The sequence below is a fragment of the Musa acuminata genome, chromosome BXJ3-11 (genome assembly GCF_036884655.1).
Source record: "Musa acuminata AAA Group cultivar baxijiao chromosome BXJ3-11, Cavendish_Baxijiao_AAA, whole genome shotgun sequence".
In the NCBI taxonomy this organism is placed as follows: Eukaryota; Viridiplantae; Streptophyta; class Magnoliopsida; order Zingiberales; family Musaceae; genus Musa; species Musa acuminata.
Genome location: NC_088359.1, coordinates 5,680,796 through 5,696,373, shown reverse-complemented (window position 1 = coordinate 5,696,373; position 15,578 = coordinate 5,680,796). Strand labels below are relative to the sequence as shown.

General features: G+C 38.7%; 3 protein-coding genes across 4 annotated transcripts; all 3 read right to left on the bottom strand.

Annotated features, from left to right (window-relative positions):
• Window positions 1–52: 52 nt before the first annotated feature.
• LOC135652929 (pentatricopeptide repeat-containing protein At2g45350, chloroplastic-like) lies at window positions 53–2,022 on the bottom strand. Its single transcript, XM_065174275.1, has one exon. The coding sequence runs from the start codon at window positions 1,970–1,972 to the stop codon at window positions 68–70; it is 1,905 nt and encodes a 634-aa protein (XP_065030347.1). The 5' UTR covers window positions 1,973–2,022; the 3' UTR covers window positions 53–67.
• A 449-nt stretch (window positions 2,023–2,471) lies between these two features.
• LOC135652334 (zinc finger CCCH domain-containing protein 30-like) lies at window positions 2,472–3,491 on the bottom strand. Its single transcript, XM_065173178.1, has one exon. It carries the CDS (start codon window positions 3,489–3,491, stop codon window positions 2,472–2,474), a length of 1,020 nt encoding a protein of 339 aa, XP_065029250.1.
• A 2,195-nt stretch (window positions 3,492–5,686) lies between these two features.
• Window positions 5,687–14,054, bottom strand: LOC135652564 (HVA22-like protein k). 2 transcript variants are annotated; one of them, XM_065173579.1, is made up of 8 exons: window positions 13,877–14,054; window positions 12,340–12,398; window positions 11,724–11,821; window positions 9,892–9,943; window positions 7,808–7,871; window positions 7,160–7,255; window positions 6,659–6,731; window positions 5,687–6,167 (listed from the first exon to the last, which is right to left on the bottom strand). In XM_065173579.1, exons 1-8 carry the CDS (start codon window positions 13,907–13,909, stop codon window positions 6,034–6,036), a joined length of 609 nt encoding a protein of 202 aa, XP_065029651.1. In that variant the 5' UTR covers window positions 13,910–14,054; the 3' UTR covers window positions 5,687–6,033. The 2 variants fall into 2 exon arrangements, with proteins under 2 accessions (XP_065029651.1, XP_065029652.1); XM_065173580.1 differs by lacking the exon at window positions 7,160–7,255 and having other exon boundaries at window positions 5,854–6,167; window positions 13,877–14,043.
• Window positions 14,055–15,578: the final 1,524 nt, after the last annotated feature.

The following is a 15,578-nucleotide window of genomic DNA, read 5'->3' as shown; positions in this document are numbered from 1 at the left end:
ACTAGGCTAAGAGATACTTCAGAATCCTGTTGACCAACATTGAGGATAGAACTAACACAAATAAACTTCATGAACGTGTATATTCCAGTGAAGTTGTTGAACTATACAAGTTGGATGCACAAAACAAGTCCGATGAAGAACTTGCTTCTTTGGCTTGAGGGCACGAGTAATCCCCTACGACGAACTCGTGGACGATACCATCGAGTTCGATCCAGCTGCATCCAGGAACCTTTTTAAGGTCCTTCTCCCTCATCATCGTCCTCACCTTCCTCACATCTCCCCACATCCCTACACCAGCATAGAGATTAGAGAGCAGAACACATGTACTAGAATCCCAAGCCCCCCCTTGGGTTAAACCTTTCAGTAGCTTTTGGCCCATGCCAACATTCCTGTGGTTCCTACAAGCACTAAGCAATGATCTCCAAACCACATCGTTTGGCTCGATCGGCATACTTCGAATCAGATTCAAAGCCTCTTCCAACTGCCCTGCTCGGCCAAGGATGTCGATCATGCATGCGTAGTGCTGCACCTTTGGCTCCAAGGCATAGTCTCTTCTCATGATCTCAAAGCACATCAAGCCCTCCTTCACCAAACCTGCGTGGCTACAAGCGTTCAGAACTCCGATGAACGTAATGTCGTCCGGCTTCAATGAGCATCTTTTCATCTCCCAGAAGAGTTGAAGAGCCAAATTGCCACGCCCATGAATGGCCAAACCACCGATCATGGCATTCCAGTGATCCACACTTGTTCCTGAAGTCTCGAACACCTTCAAGGCATCCTCCAATCGACCACATTTTGAGTACATGTCGACCAGCGCCACGCCCAGCTGACCATCTAAAGCCAATTTGGTCCTCTCAATATAATCATGAATGCTTATCCCATCATCAACACGGCCCAATTCCGCAATCGCCGTGAGAGCTGTTGCTAGAGTGGTTATATCGGGAGCAGGGTTGCCTTTCGCTTGCATCTCAGTGAAGAGATTCAAGGCTTCGAGGTGACGTCCGTTCTTGACATAGCCATCCATCATGATGTTCCAAGTGATTACATCCTTCTCTGGCATCAGCTCGAAGAATTGTTTGGCCAAGTCGATGCGCCCGATTCCTGTATAACCATCAATCATAGTAGCCCAAGATATGACATCCCTCACAGGCATTCGCTCGAACAAGTCCTCTGCGTCGACCAACCTCCCGCACTTGATGTAGCCGTCGATCATCAGATTCCAAGAAACCAAGTCTCTTTCGGGCATTGAATCGAATAATTCACGAGCAACATCAATCATGTCGATGGATGCTGCGTAGCCACCAAGCATCGTATTCCAAGTCACCGTATTCTTTTTGCCATTATCCATTTCATCGAAGAGCTTTTGGGCTGCTACCACGTTCCCATCCTTGAGGTACCCATCTATCATCGAATTCCAAGAGATCGCGTCCCTTTCGGTAATCCTGTCGAACAATCGTCGCGCAATCTCAGGCAACCCGCATTTGGAGTAGAGCGCGATCAAGCCGTTCTGGAGGTAGAGGTTGGAGGCGAGGTCGCTTTTGAGGAGGAGGGCGTGGATCTGCGAGCCCTCTCGGAGGGCCGGTATGCGGGAGCAGGCGTTGAGTGCCAGCGACAAGGCGAACTTGTCTGCGGCGACGCCGTCGAAGAGCATGAGCGCGAAGGCCAGGACGGCGTCCCGGGGTCCACCGCCTCCGTCGCGGGAAGCGCCGATGAAGGCGTTCCAGAGGAAAGGCCGGTCGTCGGCGGCGGGGAGAGAGAAGAAGATGCGGCGGGCGAGGCTGCGGAGGGGAGGGTGGGGGGAGGCGAAGAGGCGGCGAAGGAGGAGGGATGGGTGGCAGAGGAGAAGGCCGGTGGTGACGAGGCGGGCGTGGAGCTGACGGGCATCGCCGTGGGTGCGGCATCGGGGGAGGAGGGCGAGGGTGGAGTCGGCGATGTCGGGGGGCGCGGTGGGGCGCGCGAGGAATGGCCGCATGGCTAATGCGGTCGTTTGCCTTACCCGCTCATTCACAACGAGGGCCGCTCACTACCATAACGCGGATAGCGATGATTCTATTATGCATGTTTTTTGGGGAAAATATCCGCATTTTAATTTTTTTTTCTTAAAAGTAATCTTAAAAATAAGTCACGTAAAAAAAAAAATATATATATATATATATATATATATATAATATTTGGTGTTAATTTCTCAAGCCACAAAAAAATATATATTTCATGAAAGGCATTATCTTGCTACATTATGGGGAAAGAATACATGGAGGGCTTAGCAAAAATACTCTGAAATGTATTAACGAAAGTGTTACGGCCAATCATTCTTCCGTAAAGTCTACCAGAGGATGTGCGGATTACTAATGCTTCGGGGGAGGCGGAGGCTCAATCTGCATGCATTCCTGCAGCCACGCCTCGCAGATGCATGAAGTCATGCACTCATCCGTATCCATGACGGCCGAGCTACTCCTCGTCTCATTTCTCACCTACACCTCCGGCGGGCCGACCAGTGACTGCACCCAGGAAACATCGGGCTCCTCGGCCCACGGCGACCGACCCAACAACCCTCCGAGCACTTCGTCTTCGTCCACCTCGCATGGAGCTGCCCACTTGCTGGACCAGGAAAAGATTGGCGAAGGCGATTGGTGGTCTCGAGCACCGAGGCGGAAGCTCACATCTGGTGGCGTGATCGGGAGTGCCGAGCCCTGTAGGGAAGAAGGGAACTTGGATACGTTGGCGTCGATGCTCGGGTACAAGCTGTGATGTTGCTGCTGCTGCGGCGGCCGCGGACTGAGTCGATCGGAGTCGTACCTTGTGGGCGAAGATATGTCCGCGGCGAAGGGGGGGACAAGGTGGGTTTGGTCTATCAGTTGCGCGGAAGATTCACCAAAAGGGATGTGAATTCCGGTGGCATAGAAATCATGGAGTCCAGGGAGACGCAGCAGCACCGGCGCTGCGCGAAGCTGTTCGGATGTGTGGGCGAAGAAGCAGACGCGGCGAGCGCAGCGGCCGCCGTCCCTGCACATCACCGTGCGGTACTGCGTGGGGTGAAGCCAGCGCTCGAAGACGCCGTGGGCGAACCGGCACAAGTCGCCCCTGGTGCACCCGCCTCGGCGGAAGGCGGGGCAGGGGAACCAGGCAGCGTACCGGTACTTGATCGGATCCCGACGCCTCGCAGTCTCGCCGGGATGAACGAAGGGGCACGCCGTCCAGTCGTGGACGTACGCCCGCGTGCACGGCAACACCTTGAAGCAGAACATGCGGAACTCGTCGGTACTGTAGATGCCGTCGTCGATTCGGAGGTCGGGAAGGAAGGGGTCGACGGGGTACTCCCTCTTCTTCTTCTCCGTCACCTTCAAGGTCGACGCAAAGCCAAGCTCGCCGTCGTCTCCGGAGACGATAGCATTGCCCAGAGCTCGTCGGATGATGCCGAAGGGTTCGATCGGGGTAGGGGGAGGAGATGTCTTCTGTCGCGAGCGAGAACGACAGCTACCTCCGCCGCACATGTCTGCGCTCAGGGAAGGCCTTCGACAGTACCTGCGATTGCAGTCACGGTCTTATAGGAGGAGGAGGCCGTGGATTTATAGTAACGAGAAAGAAATAAATGGATATGAACAAATCTATGAGTGAGATGTGATTCTGTCGCGATTCGGAATGGAGATTGCGGGGGTCGGAGAGGAAGAAGACGGTGACGTGGCGACGTTATGAGGAGATCTGATCCACTGTAAAATTTGGAAGTTTAAAGACGTTCACACCGAACGATTCCTCAAAATCCAATCAATGACATACAGACAAGGAAGGTTCGAAGCGCGGAATGGAAGCCGCTCGTTGTATGGATGTACGGTTTGACTCCGAGGATGAAGTCAACCGTACTGGCGATGAGGAATGAGCTAGCTGGGGGGAGGGGGCCCACACTCTCCTTGGTTTGACCAAACGTGAGTGATGGGTTTTGGGTCATTCGAGTTGACTCGATCGGTGTAAGCACCCAAGTCGAGTTGAGTTGACTTGGATCATCACTACTACACCCACGAGAAAAGCCCAAAAAGAGAAACGGATGATCTGAGATGATTTTGAACTTCAAAATGATGTGATTCAAAGGATAAGCTGACATTTATTGGGAGTGATATATGAAGACTTCCATCGGTTTCTTCAAAACGTATGTGGAACCAATTATTTTCTTTCGGTTACAAGAAATAATAGGAAAAAACGAATTCTAATCCCCAAAAGGAACAATAAATAGTTGATTAGCATCAACAACACTGTTATTTCTTTTAAAGCTTCTCCTTCTCCTCCTATAATAATGGACTGATCAAAATCTTAGCTTATATCCAATAATATAGCACCCAAGATCTGCGTTTCAATACTATATGGATTCTTGAAATCATGTACGGATATTTGTTTTCCTGGAGACTAAAAATTGTTCGATAATGGGAAGGCCAAAGAGGATTCCATATATCAACTTAATAATGGCGTTGGCAAACATCTGATGTTGCTACTTGGGGCAGGGCAGATTAAGGATTTGTGATATTGGCACTTGTGCTCCTCTAATTTGCTACCAAAAATCCACGCTAATGTTCATATCTATCGAGATTGAATCAACCATGAGGTTTAATGCATGCATCAACAATAGTTACCTACCAGGTATTATTTCCTAGTTTTCAATGTAAAATCTCAAGGGATTAATGGCGAATTTTTAGACACAGTTGAAGTTCCAGAAAACTTTACCCAGCTTCATTAAAACTCTGCAGGGATAAATATGGGTAGCAGGAGAACATAATTGTTGATTTGTATCTGGGTTTGATGACTTGATCCGCATGGGAAAACATATAGGTTTAGAGATTGATTGCAGGATGGTCAATATATGCATATAGTCTTCAAATTGTAAAGGAACAATGTACTGACTGAGGCTAGTCTTCTAAAATTTCAAGCACATAAGCTATCCAATAACTGAATAATCTAAATTTCTAGCACATAAACAATCAAATAACTGAATAAGTTAAATTTCTAGCACATAAACCATGCAATAACTGAATAATCTAGTTAGAGTGGTGGGCTATTTGGATGCACTTACCAAAGCCTCTCATCATAGTCAAATCTGATTCTCTAGGCTGTGTTGATTTGTAATATATAGATCAAGGCCTACTCTTTAGCACCTGCAAAATATCTGTAAAGATATATTTAAACTGGCTAAATCTGTGGTTGTTTTACCTTTTGAGCATTGTCCGTCGCAACCTTACCAATCAAGCAAGTTTTTTTTTTTTGTTCTTTCCAATCTCATGAGGAGAATCTAGTAATTTTCGGTCCCAGTTATGTAATTGAAAGTTGATATTTTCCTTGAAAAAAAAGAACTGGAGAATCTAGTCATTCAAAGATCAAGCAGATCAATATTGCAAATGAACCACAAAACACACAGTGAAATATGTGATTGAGGCACTAAAATTTATTCTTTCTAATAGAAAGCTCGGGGAACACAAGCACATTTTTTATAGGCTATCATGTCAAGGAATTCCGATAGAACACCTTTTAAGTACTTGTTCAGTGTTTATTTTTTGTTTTCTTCTAGGAACTCTGCAACCTTAGGAAGAATCCTTCCTGAAGAGAACACTGTAATTTATTTTTAATTTTTGGGTTGCGCCAAGTAGATCACTTGCAAGCATTAAGTTCCGGTAAAATTGCTGTAGCACATGCGCATGGACTCGAATTAGATCTAATATGCCAACACTTGAAATAAGAAAAAAAAACTACATACAAGTATTTCCAGTTGAGAATAACCAAATACCATTTTCTTATATCAAAAACTAAGCTATTAATTATTGGACCTTCAGACACCTGAAGTTGGAACAGAAAAAAAGGGCACTCAGAGGCATGGTTGTCCAAACCTATCACATAGAAAGGTCCATGCTATAAATTGAGCACATACTTGTCACTAATAAACCTACAGATTTACATTCTGCGTAACTGAAAGTATGAACAGGTTGAAACTATAGCATTGATTCTGGGCTTAACTAGATGATGATATCCACGGAAAAATATTTGATCGGAATGCAGTCAGTTTGCAGTGTCAGAATCAGTGTCAGAACCTGAATCCTGGGATTGCACACTCATTTGCGTGTTTGGACCTCCAATAGTGCTTTGGCCATGCGGTTGCCCTGGATTGGTGATCTCCTTCACCATCTGATTTGCTGGCATAGAGAGAAAACAGATTAACGTTTCAACCATATAAATGATATTTCAAGACAACTACATCATATGATAGGTCCAATCGGCAGAAAATTGCCAACATGAAGTAACATAAGGTATGAATGGTAGAATGTCAATCATGAAGAGTACATAATTCCCACTGCTTCCAAATTTCCTTTGACATGTCAGATAAGAAACAATGCCATTGTTCTCAAATAAATAATTGTAACTCTTTGACACATTAGGAATGATTATGGAAGAATGTTTATCGATAAAAAACAAAAGACATGGAAGAGGTCTAAAGAGAGTTTCTTTATGTTAGCTTGTTCTTCATCCAACTGTTACAGGCTAAATAACCTGGACAGAAAAGACCCTTGGAGGAGCTTCCCTCAACTTAAATGTTCCATATAGTTCAATATCATGTGCAAAAGAATAACAAAGTGCAGAACCTACTAATTTTATGTTGCTTTTGTAAGATGAAAGGTGTTTTTACCTGTCATTGCACATCTCAGAACCACAGCCTTCACTAACTGGATTTCTCCTTGGTGATTGCTAACGAACTTCTCCTGAAATTTAGGAAAAGTATAGATTTATTACCATCTTTAAAGTATTCAAGAAGCATACTTTAGGAGCAGCATATTAATGGCACTGAATTCGATCTCCTGACTAGTTTAATATATAGCAAACCCATCATTGTCCTTAAAGGATAGCCTTAAGCATCCAAGATCAACTGCTCTAAATAAATATCTGTTCCTAGTACACTTATAATTATGAAAAAGATTTTGAGCATATATCAACAAAGATGACTGTTGTGATACTCTGCATGGTTGTTTATCAACAATTCCCATGTAAAAAATAGGTCACATCATTACTTAAAAATAACAGATCCCTCGTCAAACCATGTAGCAAAAGGAATGACTCGGTAAAGAGTTCCAAAAATACTTGCGTCAAGAAAAAGAATGGTCGCAGGTGTTTTGCATGGAAAGAAACATACAATTTCATGGGACAAGAAGTTAAGAAGTTGATCAACTTTAGCTTGATGTTTCAGTAGGAATGGTCGCAGGTGTTTTGCATATAAATATTTTGATCCCTGTAAGAATAAAGGAAACGATGGTTGTCAGACTCCAACTAGATAAATGTAGAAAGATAACTGTAGGCACTAAATAAGTCAAGCGGCATTGATGCATGGAGTAATAATTAATGCTCAAGAATTTATAGTTATTCATCCTTCTGTCCTAAAATTTGAAAATCAAATTGATTATTTTCAATAAAGTGGCAAAACATGCAGATGGCATATGGTTGCTGAATTTGGTAGCCAGCAATAAACCATTAAGGAAATCATACATTTAAAATTCTCTACATAAAAAATTGGAAGGGGACTTAGGGATCAAGGATCTTAATTACACCAAAATTGCTCTACATCCAAAAGGAATCATCGCCCAAGTCTATATCACAGTTCCCAGACTTTTACTATGTAGAAGTCATGTCCATTTCTTATGCTGCATGGTTATTTTTCTAAACGACTAAAAGCAACAACATGTTTCAAAAAATAATTCTATTTCAAGGCCATGAATGTAATGAGGTTATTTCAGTAGACAAGAAAATTTGGATATTGTAGATGTACTAGTGCAGATTTGCTTACATAACCAGACGGAAGTTGTAGCCAAACAAGGAAGGCAAACTTAATGTGGTAGTAGAACGGACACCTGCAGAAAATGAAATGACCAGATTGACATATTGAACATCTTTCAAGCAAATTCAGTGTAAGATTCCTAAAAGCAGAACTAATGGCAAAAAGTAAAAAAGAAAAAACAGAGCACATAGTCAATAGATAATATAAGTTAGATTGTTTTTGATATTTTATACAAGATAAGAGCAGCAAGAATAAATCATTTCACATAACTTCAGCCAAATTTGATCATGTACAGAATTTACATGATTTCGAATTCAGCCATAATTTTATGCTGCATTAAAAGAACTGTTATATCATCAAAAGAGAACAACATTTTCAGCTAATTATCAACCTTTAAGTGCAGCTGACTAAAAACATTACCCGGTTCCCAATCTGAAAAGAGCTAAGCAGATGAAACATAATAGTTTAAGAACTAAGAACATTATAAAGGCCTCTAATACAGCCATTGAGTTACCTCACAGGCTCACATGAAGAAAACTAACTGGACCACACACACTTCTTTGGTTATTTGGTATAAACAATCCCTGCAATTTACGCACTTGTTTCCAGTATTAGGGGGTGTGTTATAAGGTCGATTTTATATACGGTTATTGAGTAGTTTCTCTAACAGCTGTCAACATTATGAGTTGGGTTAGGCTTTGGTCACACGACCAACCAGACCAGAAATGACCTATTGAAGGGTCAAGAATCATCGACCAAAACTTACAGCAGCAACTCAACTGGTAAACCCAGCCCAACTTGCCTAATGGATGAGAAAATAGTTATCATAACCAAGGTTTTAAATATTGGTTCAATACTGGGTTCGGTAGCTTATCAAACCCAATTGGTCCAGTATATTACTGTTTGATCAATTTGTTCAATGCATGGTTTAGTAAAATTATAAAAAATAACATGGATACACAACAAATAGTAAACATAATATTTTCTGATTTTATCTAACCTTGTTGCAATCTTTTTTTGTTTATACTTCTCCTTATCTTTTTTTTTTCCTTTCCTTATCTTTCTTTCTTCCTTTTTATTTCCATCTTCCACCTCTTCTCCTGCACCATCAACCCTCTCCTATTCCTCGTCAACCAGTGGGATGTAGTGGGGGCATCAAAGAAATCTGACCTTTCAAGGATGATGGCATGATCAGAAAAAAGGCATGGCAATACTATTGGGAGTAGGGAATGGAGATCAGGACATTTAGTCTTTAATGAACGTCCCCAGTTTTTCTCAACGTAACCATTTCAAACAGTTTGCACAAGAACCAACCAGGCCTGCAGTTTATTCTGAGTTCCCGGTTTTACCAGTCAGATAGGTTGGTATCTAACAATTCTGATAACTATGGATGGAACTGTATTGGAAAAATGAAAATCTTGTGGGCCAATATTTGAAGAAACAAGAGACCGGGTCAATAGCAGTTGAAGCAACAAATAGAGTGCTCAAAGGTAGGGAGGAAGATGATGCTACTAAGAGAGCTAAGGTGAGATAGCACGAGTATGCAGAAAGAAAGCAAATGTAGACCTAAATACACATTTCATCTGATAAGTCTTGCTTACTAAGATTTTTGTCAAATATAGACCTGAAATAAAGAATTTAAATGCTGATGATTCACAAGCTAAGTAAGGCATAAATAGATTCGATATTGAATCCATTTGTTCTGTAAAATTTGCACCAACTAAAAGAGTAACCCTAGTACACACAGGTTCTAGCCAATACAGAGCCTAGGAAAGGTCAACTTATGTAGCCTTACTCCTACAAGTTAAAACTTTAAACCATTTCTCGGTTTGTGTATTATCCTTTCGCAGGTGGCACACCAATTTTCTTAGTATCATTCAATTTTATCATGTCTTCAAAGAAAAATAATGTGTTCAAATTTGCACCAACTATCAAATAGAAAGGAGTAAAACAAACTTGGAACGGAATAATATGTTGAACATCTTGTAAGCATCAACCACAAACCAAAACCCTAAGTTAGAGAATGTAAAAAAGGAACCTTCATTCAAAAGGATTAATATATTCAAACAAAAATTTCATAAAAAGAAATATACCAGTAAAGAAATTTGTCAGAGAGCACTTCCACCAGACTAAAAGATCCGTATACTGCATGTTTAAAAACAAATATGCTAGTTATCTTGGAACTACTCTAAATAATAAAGAACTTTACCAAAACTATAAATAAAAATTTAAATACTCTTAATTTAACTAAGGATTTTAACTTGTATAAAGCTCAATGATGACTAAAGATCCATATAGCCAACCCCAAATACTTGGAAGTTGGAACATTACTTCCTGTTTCTCTGTTGTTGTTGTTACTTATGCTACCACCAATCTACATAACTAGTAAAGCAAATGACAATTTATTTTAAAATAGAATTGATGGTCATAAAAATGGAAGAGTGGGATAAAGGATTTGAAGACTGGTCCGACACCCAAATATATATCTATCAAATGAAACAAGTCAGAACTTTGGTATGCTCTGTACATCGACCATAGCTGTCTTACCATCAAATAAGTGTACCTGTAAGCCCAATGTCCTAGGTGGTGACCATTCTTACCCGGTTCCCAAATTCATCTTATCTTCAGAACCCAATTTCAACCCTTCAGAAGCTCTCTTTTCTTATTTTCTCACATGTTTCCTCTAATTTTCTTGTTCTCAGCTAAACCTCAAGGTTTTTGGTCAAATCAAAATTAGATATCAACGATTCTTGAAATTGTCTTCAAATTAAAGTAATTCCAAAGCTTTTTTGAACTAGTTATTTTGCTTATTTGGTTCATTTGAAGCTATTTTGCCGCTTGTGGTTCAAATTGAACCTACATGATTGATTATCAATTTCTTATGCTCCAATCTTGCATTCCCTATTCAGTTGAAGCTAGTTTTAAACATTTCTACCATGGATCTACTTGAATCTAGGCTAATTGGATTTATGCATTTCTAGCATGGATAAACTAAAATGTAGGTCAGATATCTGTAGTTTAGGTTGGATTTGTGTGTACTAGAGTTTCTTGGATCTACATGGAACCTCCGTAAATCTGGATGGATCTAAGGCAGATCCACATGAATTCAGCCGAATTCTGTGCCAACCCAACCAAGATCCAGGTAAATCTAGACTAGATCTGTCTAGATCTAATTTGCAACTGCTAGATCCAACTTAAAATAATGTGGATTCGACTAAGGTCCACAAAGATCTATATTTTGTATGAGAATGACACTAAAGCAAATAGAGTATCTGACTTGACAGACAGTACATTTATTGCTTAAAGTAATAAAGCAATAAAATATTGATCCAACTTGACAGACATCAGGGTCAAAATTCATAGAGCAATTATAATTGACTTCTAAGTTCTAACAAATATTCAGACAAGGAAATAATTTTGAAAGACTGTTGTAGAAAATCATCTACAGGACCTTTTAGCATATAATTTGCTTATCGATCTGTGGTAAAGTTAAAGTAGGCAACAAAAAAGTGTTGCCAAAAAAATATTTCTTCACAGTTATTTCATTTAAAAGATTAGGCAGGCCATAATCAAAATTCTTGATGGCGTGTTAAGAATAAGTGAAGATTGGATATGTGTCAGCTTCTGACAGTTCCTTGGGTTTGATAAACACACCTTAAAACAAGTCATGATCGAGTACATAATGTAACTATTAACATGACAAGATAGTGTCCATCTGAAGCTGGAACAACAAGTCTTGGATAAAATCCTCAATTTTGTGCCTCTGAATCATCTATTTACAATAACAACAAGGAGGTGAAAACAAAAAACAAAAAACAAAAAAAACACATGTACAACTTATATGAGAAAGGGACTAAGAGAAAAGAGGACACATGTACACATTAAGTGTCAAGAGTAACAAAACATAATATAACTATTTACCAACCTGCCCAATAGAGAAGCCACTTTTCTTGTTCATTCCTATTTTTATTCTCTATGGCCTTGAAAGTAGAGTAGACAGGCAAACCAATCCCTATTGTGCAGCTGCACAACCAAAGAAAAAGGAAATATTATACAGAGCTCATTCACTGAGGCGAAAGGGAAAACATGTAACCAAACTATGTTCAATATTTAAGCACTAAAAAGTAATCTTTCCTATCATAAAACCACTCCTATGCTAATGCAGCATACAGATAGCTAACATCAGCACCAACATCTAGATGTAAAAACAGTAAAATAGATCACAAAAAATCAGAACATATCCTACATAGAAACCAAAAGAAGATGAAAATTATATATGAAGATAAATTGATGCTTGAAAAGCAAAATTCATCAATGTTCAAACCAGTCCAACAATAAATTGCACAGGGCCAAGATATCAAACTTCCTCATAGCCCATGCAGTGGTGGTTGTCAATTTAACACAATGGTTTATAGGTTTGTGATACGCATAGTTGTCGTCACACTGATACTAAGAAGTTTTTTATTTAGGAATTCTGGAGTTTTTAGAGAAAATGTTCCTACTTTTTTCCATTTAATGAAGTAAGAAGTATTAAAGCTCACCAAGCTGTTCTAGTAACAATGTTAGAAGTAAGCGGACATAACAGCAACCGCAATCCAACCTGCAGAATATATCTGATTTATGAGCTCAAGACAAGACAATAGACAATTAGTGACTCGATAAATATTACTCAAAAGTAGAATAATTAATCTGATATGTCACAAGAGTTTCAGAAAAAAGAATTAGTAACAACATAACTATATATTCAACTACAAAAGCTGGTAAAGAGCTTGAGTAGAGTAATGTTTCAAGCATCTGTAGGCACAAAGACAATATCAATTGCACAAGTAAATTAAATATTTAAGTTGCATTTATTGCAATCTATTGTTTTCTTAAGCATAGACTGAATCATATTAGTTTAGATTAAAGACAAGCTTTTACAACAAACGGTTTCAATGTATACAAACTCATTGGCAATTTAGCTAGTTTTAATAGCGTTTATTTGATTCTCATAGTTAGTATTCAAATAACTTGTAAATTCTTTTTTCCAAATCCTATTTTATTAGAATCCATGTGAATGACAATTAATAGTATAAATCAGGCATGGGAATTTACTGGACCGTGTCACGTGCCATTGCACCATGAGTTAGTATGCAGTTTGTACCAGACCCATATACAGAAATTGCAATTTTTGATTGTTCTAAACAAACTATAAACACTGAACCATTTACAGTAGTAGAATCATTCATCATGGAGAGGTTGATCTTAGAGTGAGAAATAATAGAAAAAGTTCTAGGCACGGGATTGCATCACCATATTACAGAAATCTAGTGTTTTTGGAATTAAATAATAAATAATATTCAAAATGTTGAATAAAATGCAGCAAAATAGCATCCTATCCTTAATCTTAAGCAGGATCATATAAGGTTATATTTAAAAATTATTTCAATGAAAGAGTTCACTAATGTAGGCATTAAATTTCAATAAAACCATTTTGACAAGCAAATGAAATAAATAGGTGAACAAATAAGTGAAATGTATTTCAAAGTTGATTTCCGTTAGTGCCTTCACTCATATGCAGTAATCACCAAATTCATTTCGAATCCATGAAGTTATAACTAGGTAAGAAACAAGTAATAGCCGTATGCTAATAACCTCTGCACCACATGTGTTATTTTTTTTCAGACCAAAATGTGAACCATGTCCTTTCCATCTCCAATAACCAATGATCATCATCAAACTACCACTGTAGTCAACTAATTGAACATTGGACATCCTTTTCTGGATTATAAGTACAAATTAATGCATCTTCTAGCTAATAGAATCACTTTTACAACTTCTAGATGGATGAAACCCGTGCTTCTTGACTGAATCTTCAGATATCAATACCATGGGCAAAGATTTCAAATACCAATCAACCGTAACAAAAACATGCTATTTTTATTTAGATCGATTAATATACGATAAATCATGATATAAAGACACCAAGAAACATTATCATCGGAGTTCAAACAACCTCCAGCAGCATCTTTACGTAATCAAATGCCTTCCAACAAACAGAAGAAAAAAAGGCGAGGCTAGGGTTGGGAGTCCACGGACCTCGGTGGGTATGGTGGAGGCAAGGAAGGCCATTCAGGCGAACCGCCGACAGGAGCGATTCAGGCGATCCCGCCTACCGATTCCTATCTATCACCGGCCCGGCGATGCTGAAGGAGAAATGGAATCTTGCCCTGGTTTAGTCGACGGGGGAGAGAGAGAGAGAGAGAGAGAGAGAGAGAGGAGCGGCTCGGATGCGTTATTTGAGACCAGCCGACCGTGTTGTGGATCCTCTCCAAGACTACGTTTAAATTCAAATATTCAAATACGGAGTCATACCCGTCCATTTTCGTGGACCCTGCCTGCAATTGCGGGACCCACGCCATCACTAACCCTTTCGGAGTTCGGGTCGGGTGGCAGTCTGTCAATGGTGCGGCTCGCGTAACTTACGCCTGCCTGACGTAAGAGGATTTCCAACTTACGTGGCAGGTTCTCTGGGTACATTACTTCGATATTGACGTGGCGGACGATATATGAGCCGTCCATATGGGCCCCACATTTGCCATTCGTTTCGCAGCTTAATTAGAAAAGCCTTAATTTTATTTTTTTCCCTCCTATTCACGGTTTCGTAATTATAAATATAAATATTATAAAAACAATCAAATTAGGACAAAAATAATGATACGATAATAACCTTTGTACTCTTTAACTTAATTTTTTTAAAAAATAAAATTTTAGGAGTTGAATTAATCACAAATAAGTCTTTTAATTACTGAAAACAGAAAAATGGTCAATTAGCATTTCATTATATATTTTTAATTTTATACACATTTTAGTATTTTTTTTTTGGATAATAATAGACATATGTTACACTATTTTTATACAAAACCCAAAATAGTATAACTCACATCGATCTTTTTTTGTAGAAATTCTTAAATTTTCTTTGAAAATAACTTAAAAATATCTAAATGATTATTTTTTGTATTTCTAAGACATCAAAATAGATATATTTTATTTATTTCAATCATTTAAAAGAGTGAAATTATTTTTATATTTTATTAAATTTACCATAAATTTGAGATGAAAACTACTCAAATATTGCTATGGAAAGTTTTCTGAGGTTTTTAAGATATAAAAAAAATTTGAAGACTTGAATTAGGTTACATTATTCTTGGGATCCTATACAAAAACAACATAATCTTATCCAAAAAACATGTCATCTCTTTTAAAAATTCTTAATTTTTTTAAAAGACATACAAAAAACAAGCAAGTGTCTAAATATTTTTTTTCGATTTATAAGCTATTAAAATATTTTTGTAATTTAAAGTGTAAATTATAATGTTTTATTCTATCTGATTTAAGATGAATTTACCATAACTTTGGGGCAAAGACACTTGACTATTACTATAGACCATTTTTTGAGATTTTAAGGACACAACAAAGTTTTTTTTTAAATCTAAGCTACATTGTTTTTTAATTAGGTTATATTATTTTTGGGTCCTATATAAAAATAGTGTAACCCCATTAAAAAATAATGTAACTTCCATTTCCCTTTTCTTAAAAAAATAATTAAATTTATGTGATTTCTTGAAAATAACCTATAGAAACACCTAAATGACTATTTTTCTACTTTTAATCCATTAAATATTTTTTAAATTTTTAAAACTTATATATAATAAAAATTATCATTTTTTTTTATTTTACACATTTAAGGTGAATTTATCACAACTTGAATATTATTGTAGAAGATTTTTTTAATGTCTTA

Bases quoted from the DNA above. Each gene is read 5' to 3' on its own strand.
- LOC135652929 (XM_065174275.1), bottom strand. From the start codon at position 1,972: ATGCGGCCATTCCTCGCGCGCCCCACCGCGCCCCCCGACATCGCCGAC.
- LOC135652334 (XM_065173178.1), bottom strand. From the start codon at position 3,491: ATGTGCGGCGGAGGTAGCTGTCGTTCTCGCTCGCGACAGAAGACATCT.
- LOC135652564 (XM_065173579.1), bottom strand. From the start codon at position 13,909: ATGGCCTTCCTTGCCTCCACCATACCCACCGAG. The intron at 11,822-12,339 runs GTGAGCTTTAAT...TTGGTTGTGCAG, and splicing joins ATTGTTACTAGAACAGCTTG to CTGCACAATAGGGATTGGTT. The intron at 7,256-7,807 runs GTAAGCAAATCT...TTATTCTTACAG, and splicing joins TACAACTTCCGTCTGGTTAT to GGATCAAAATATTTATATGC.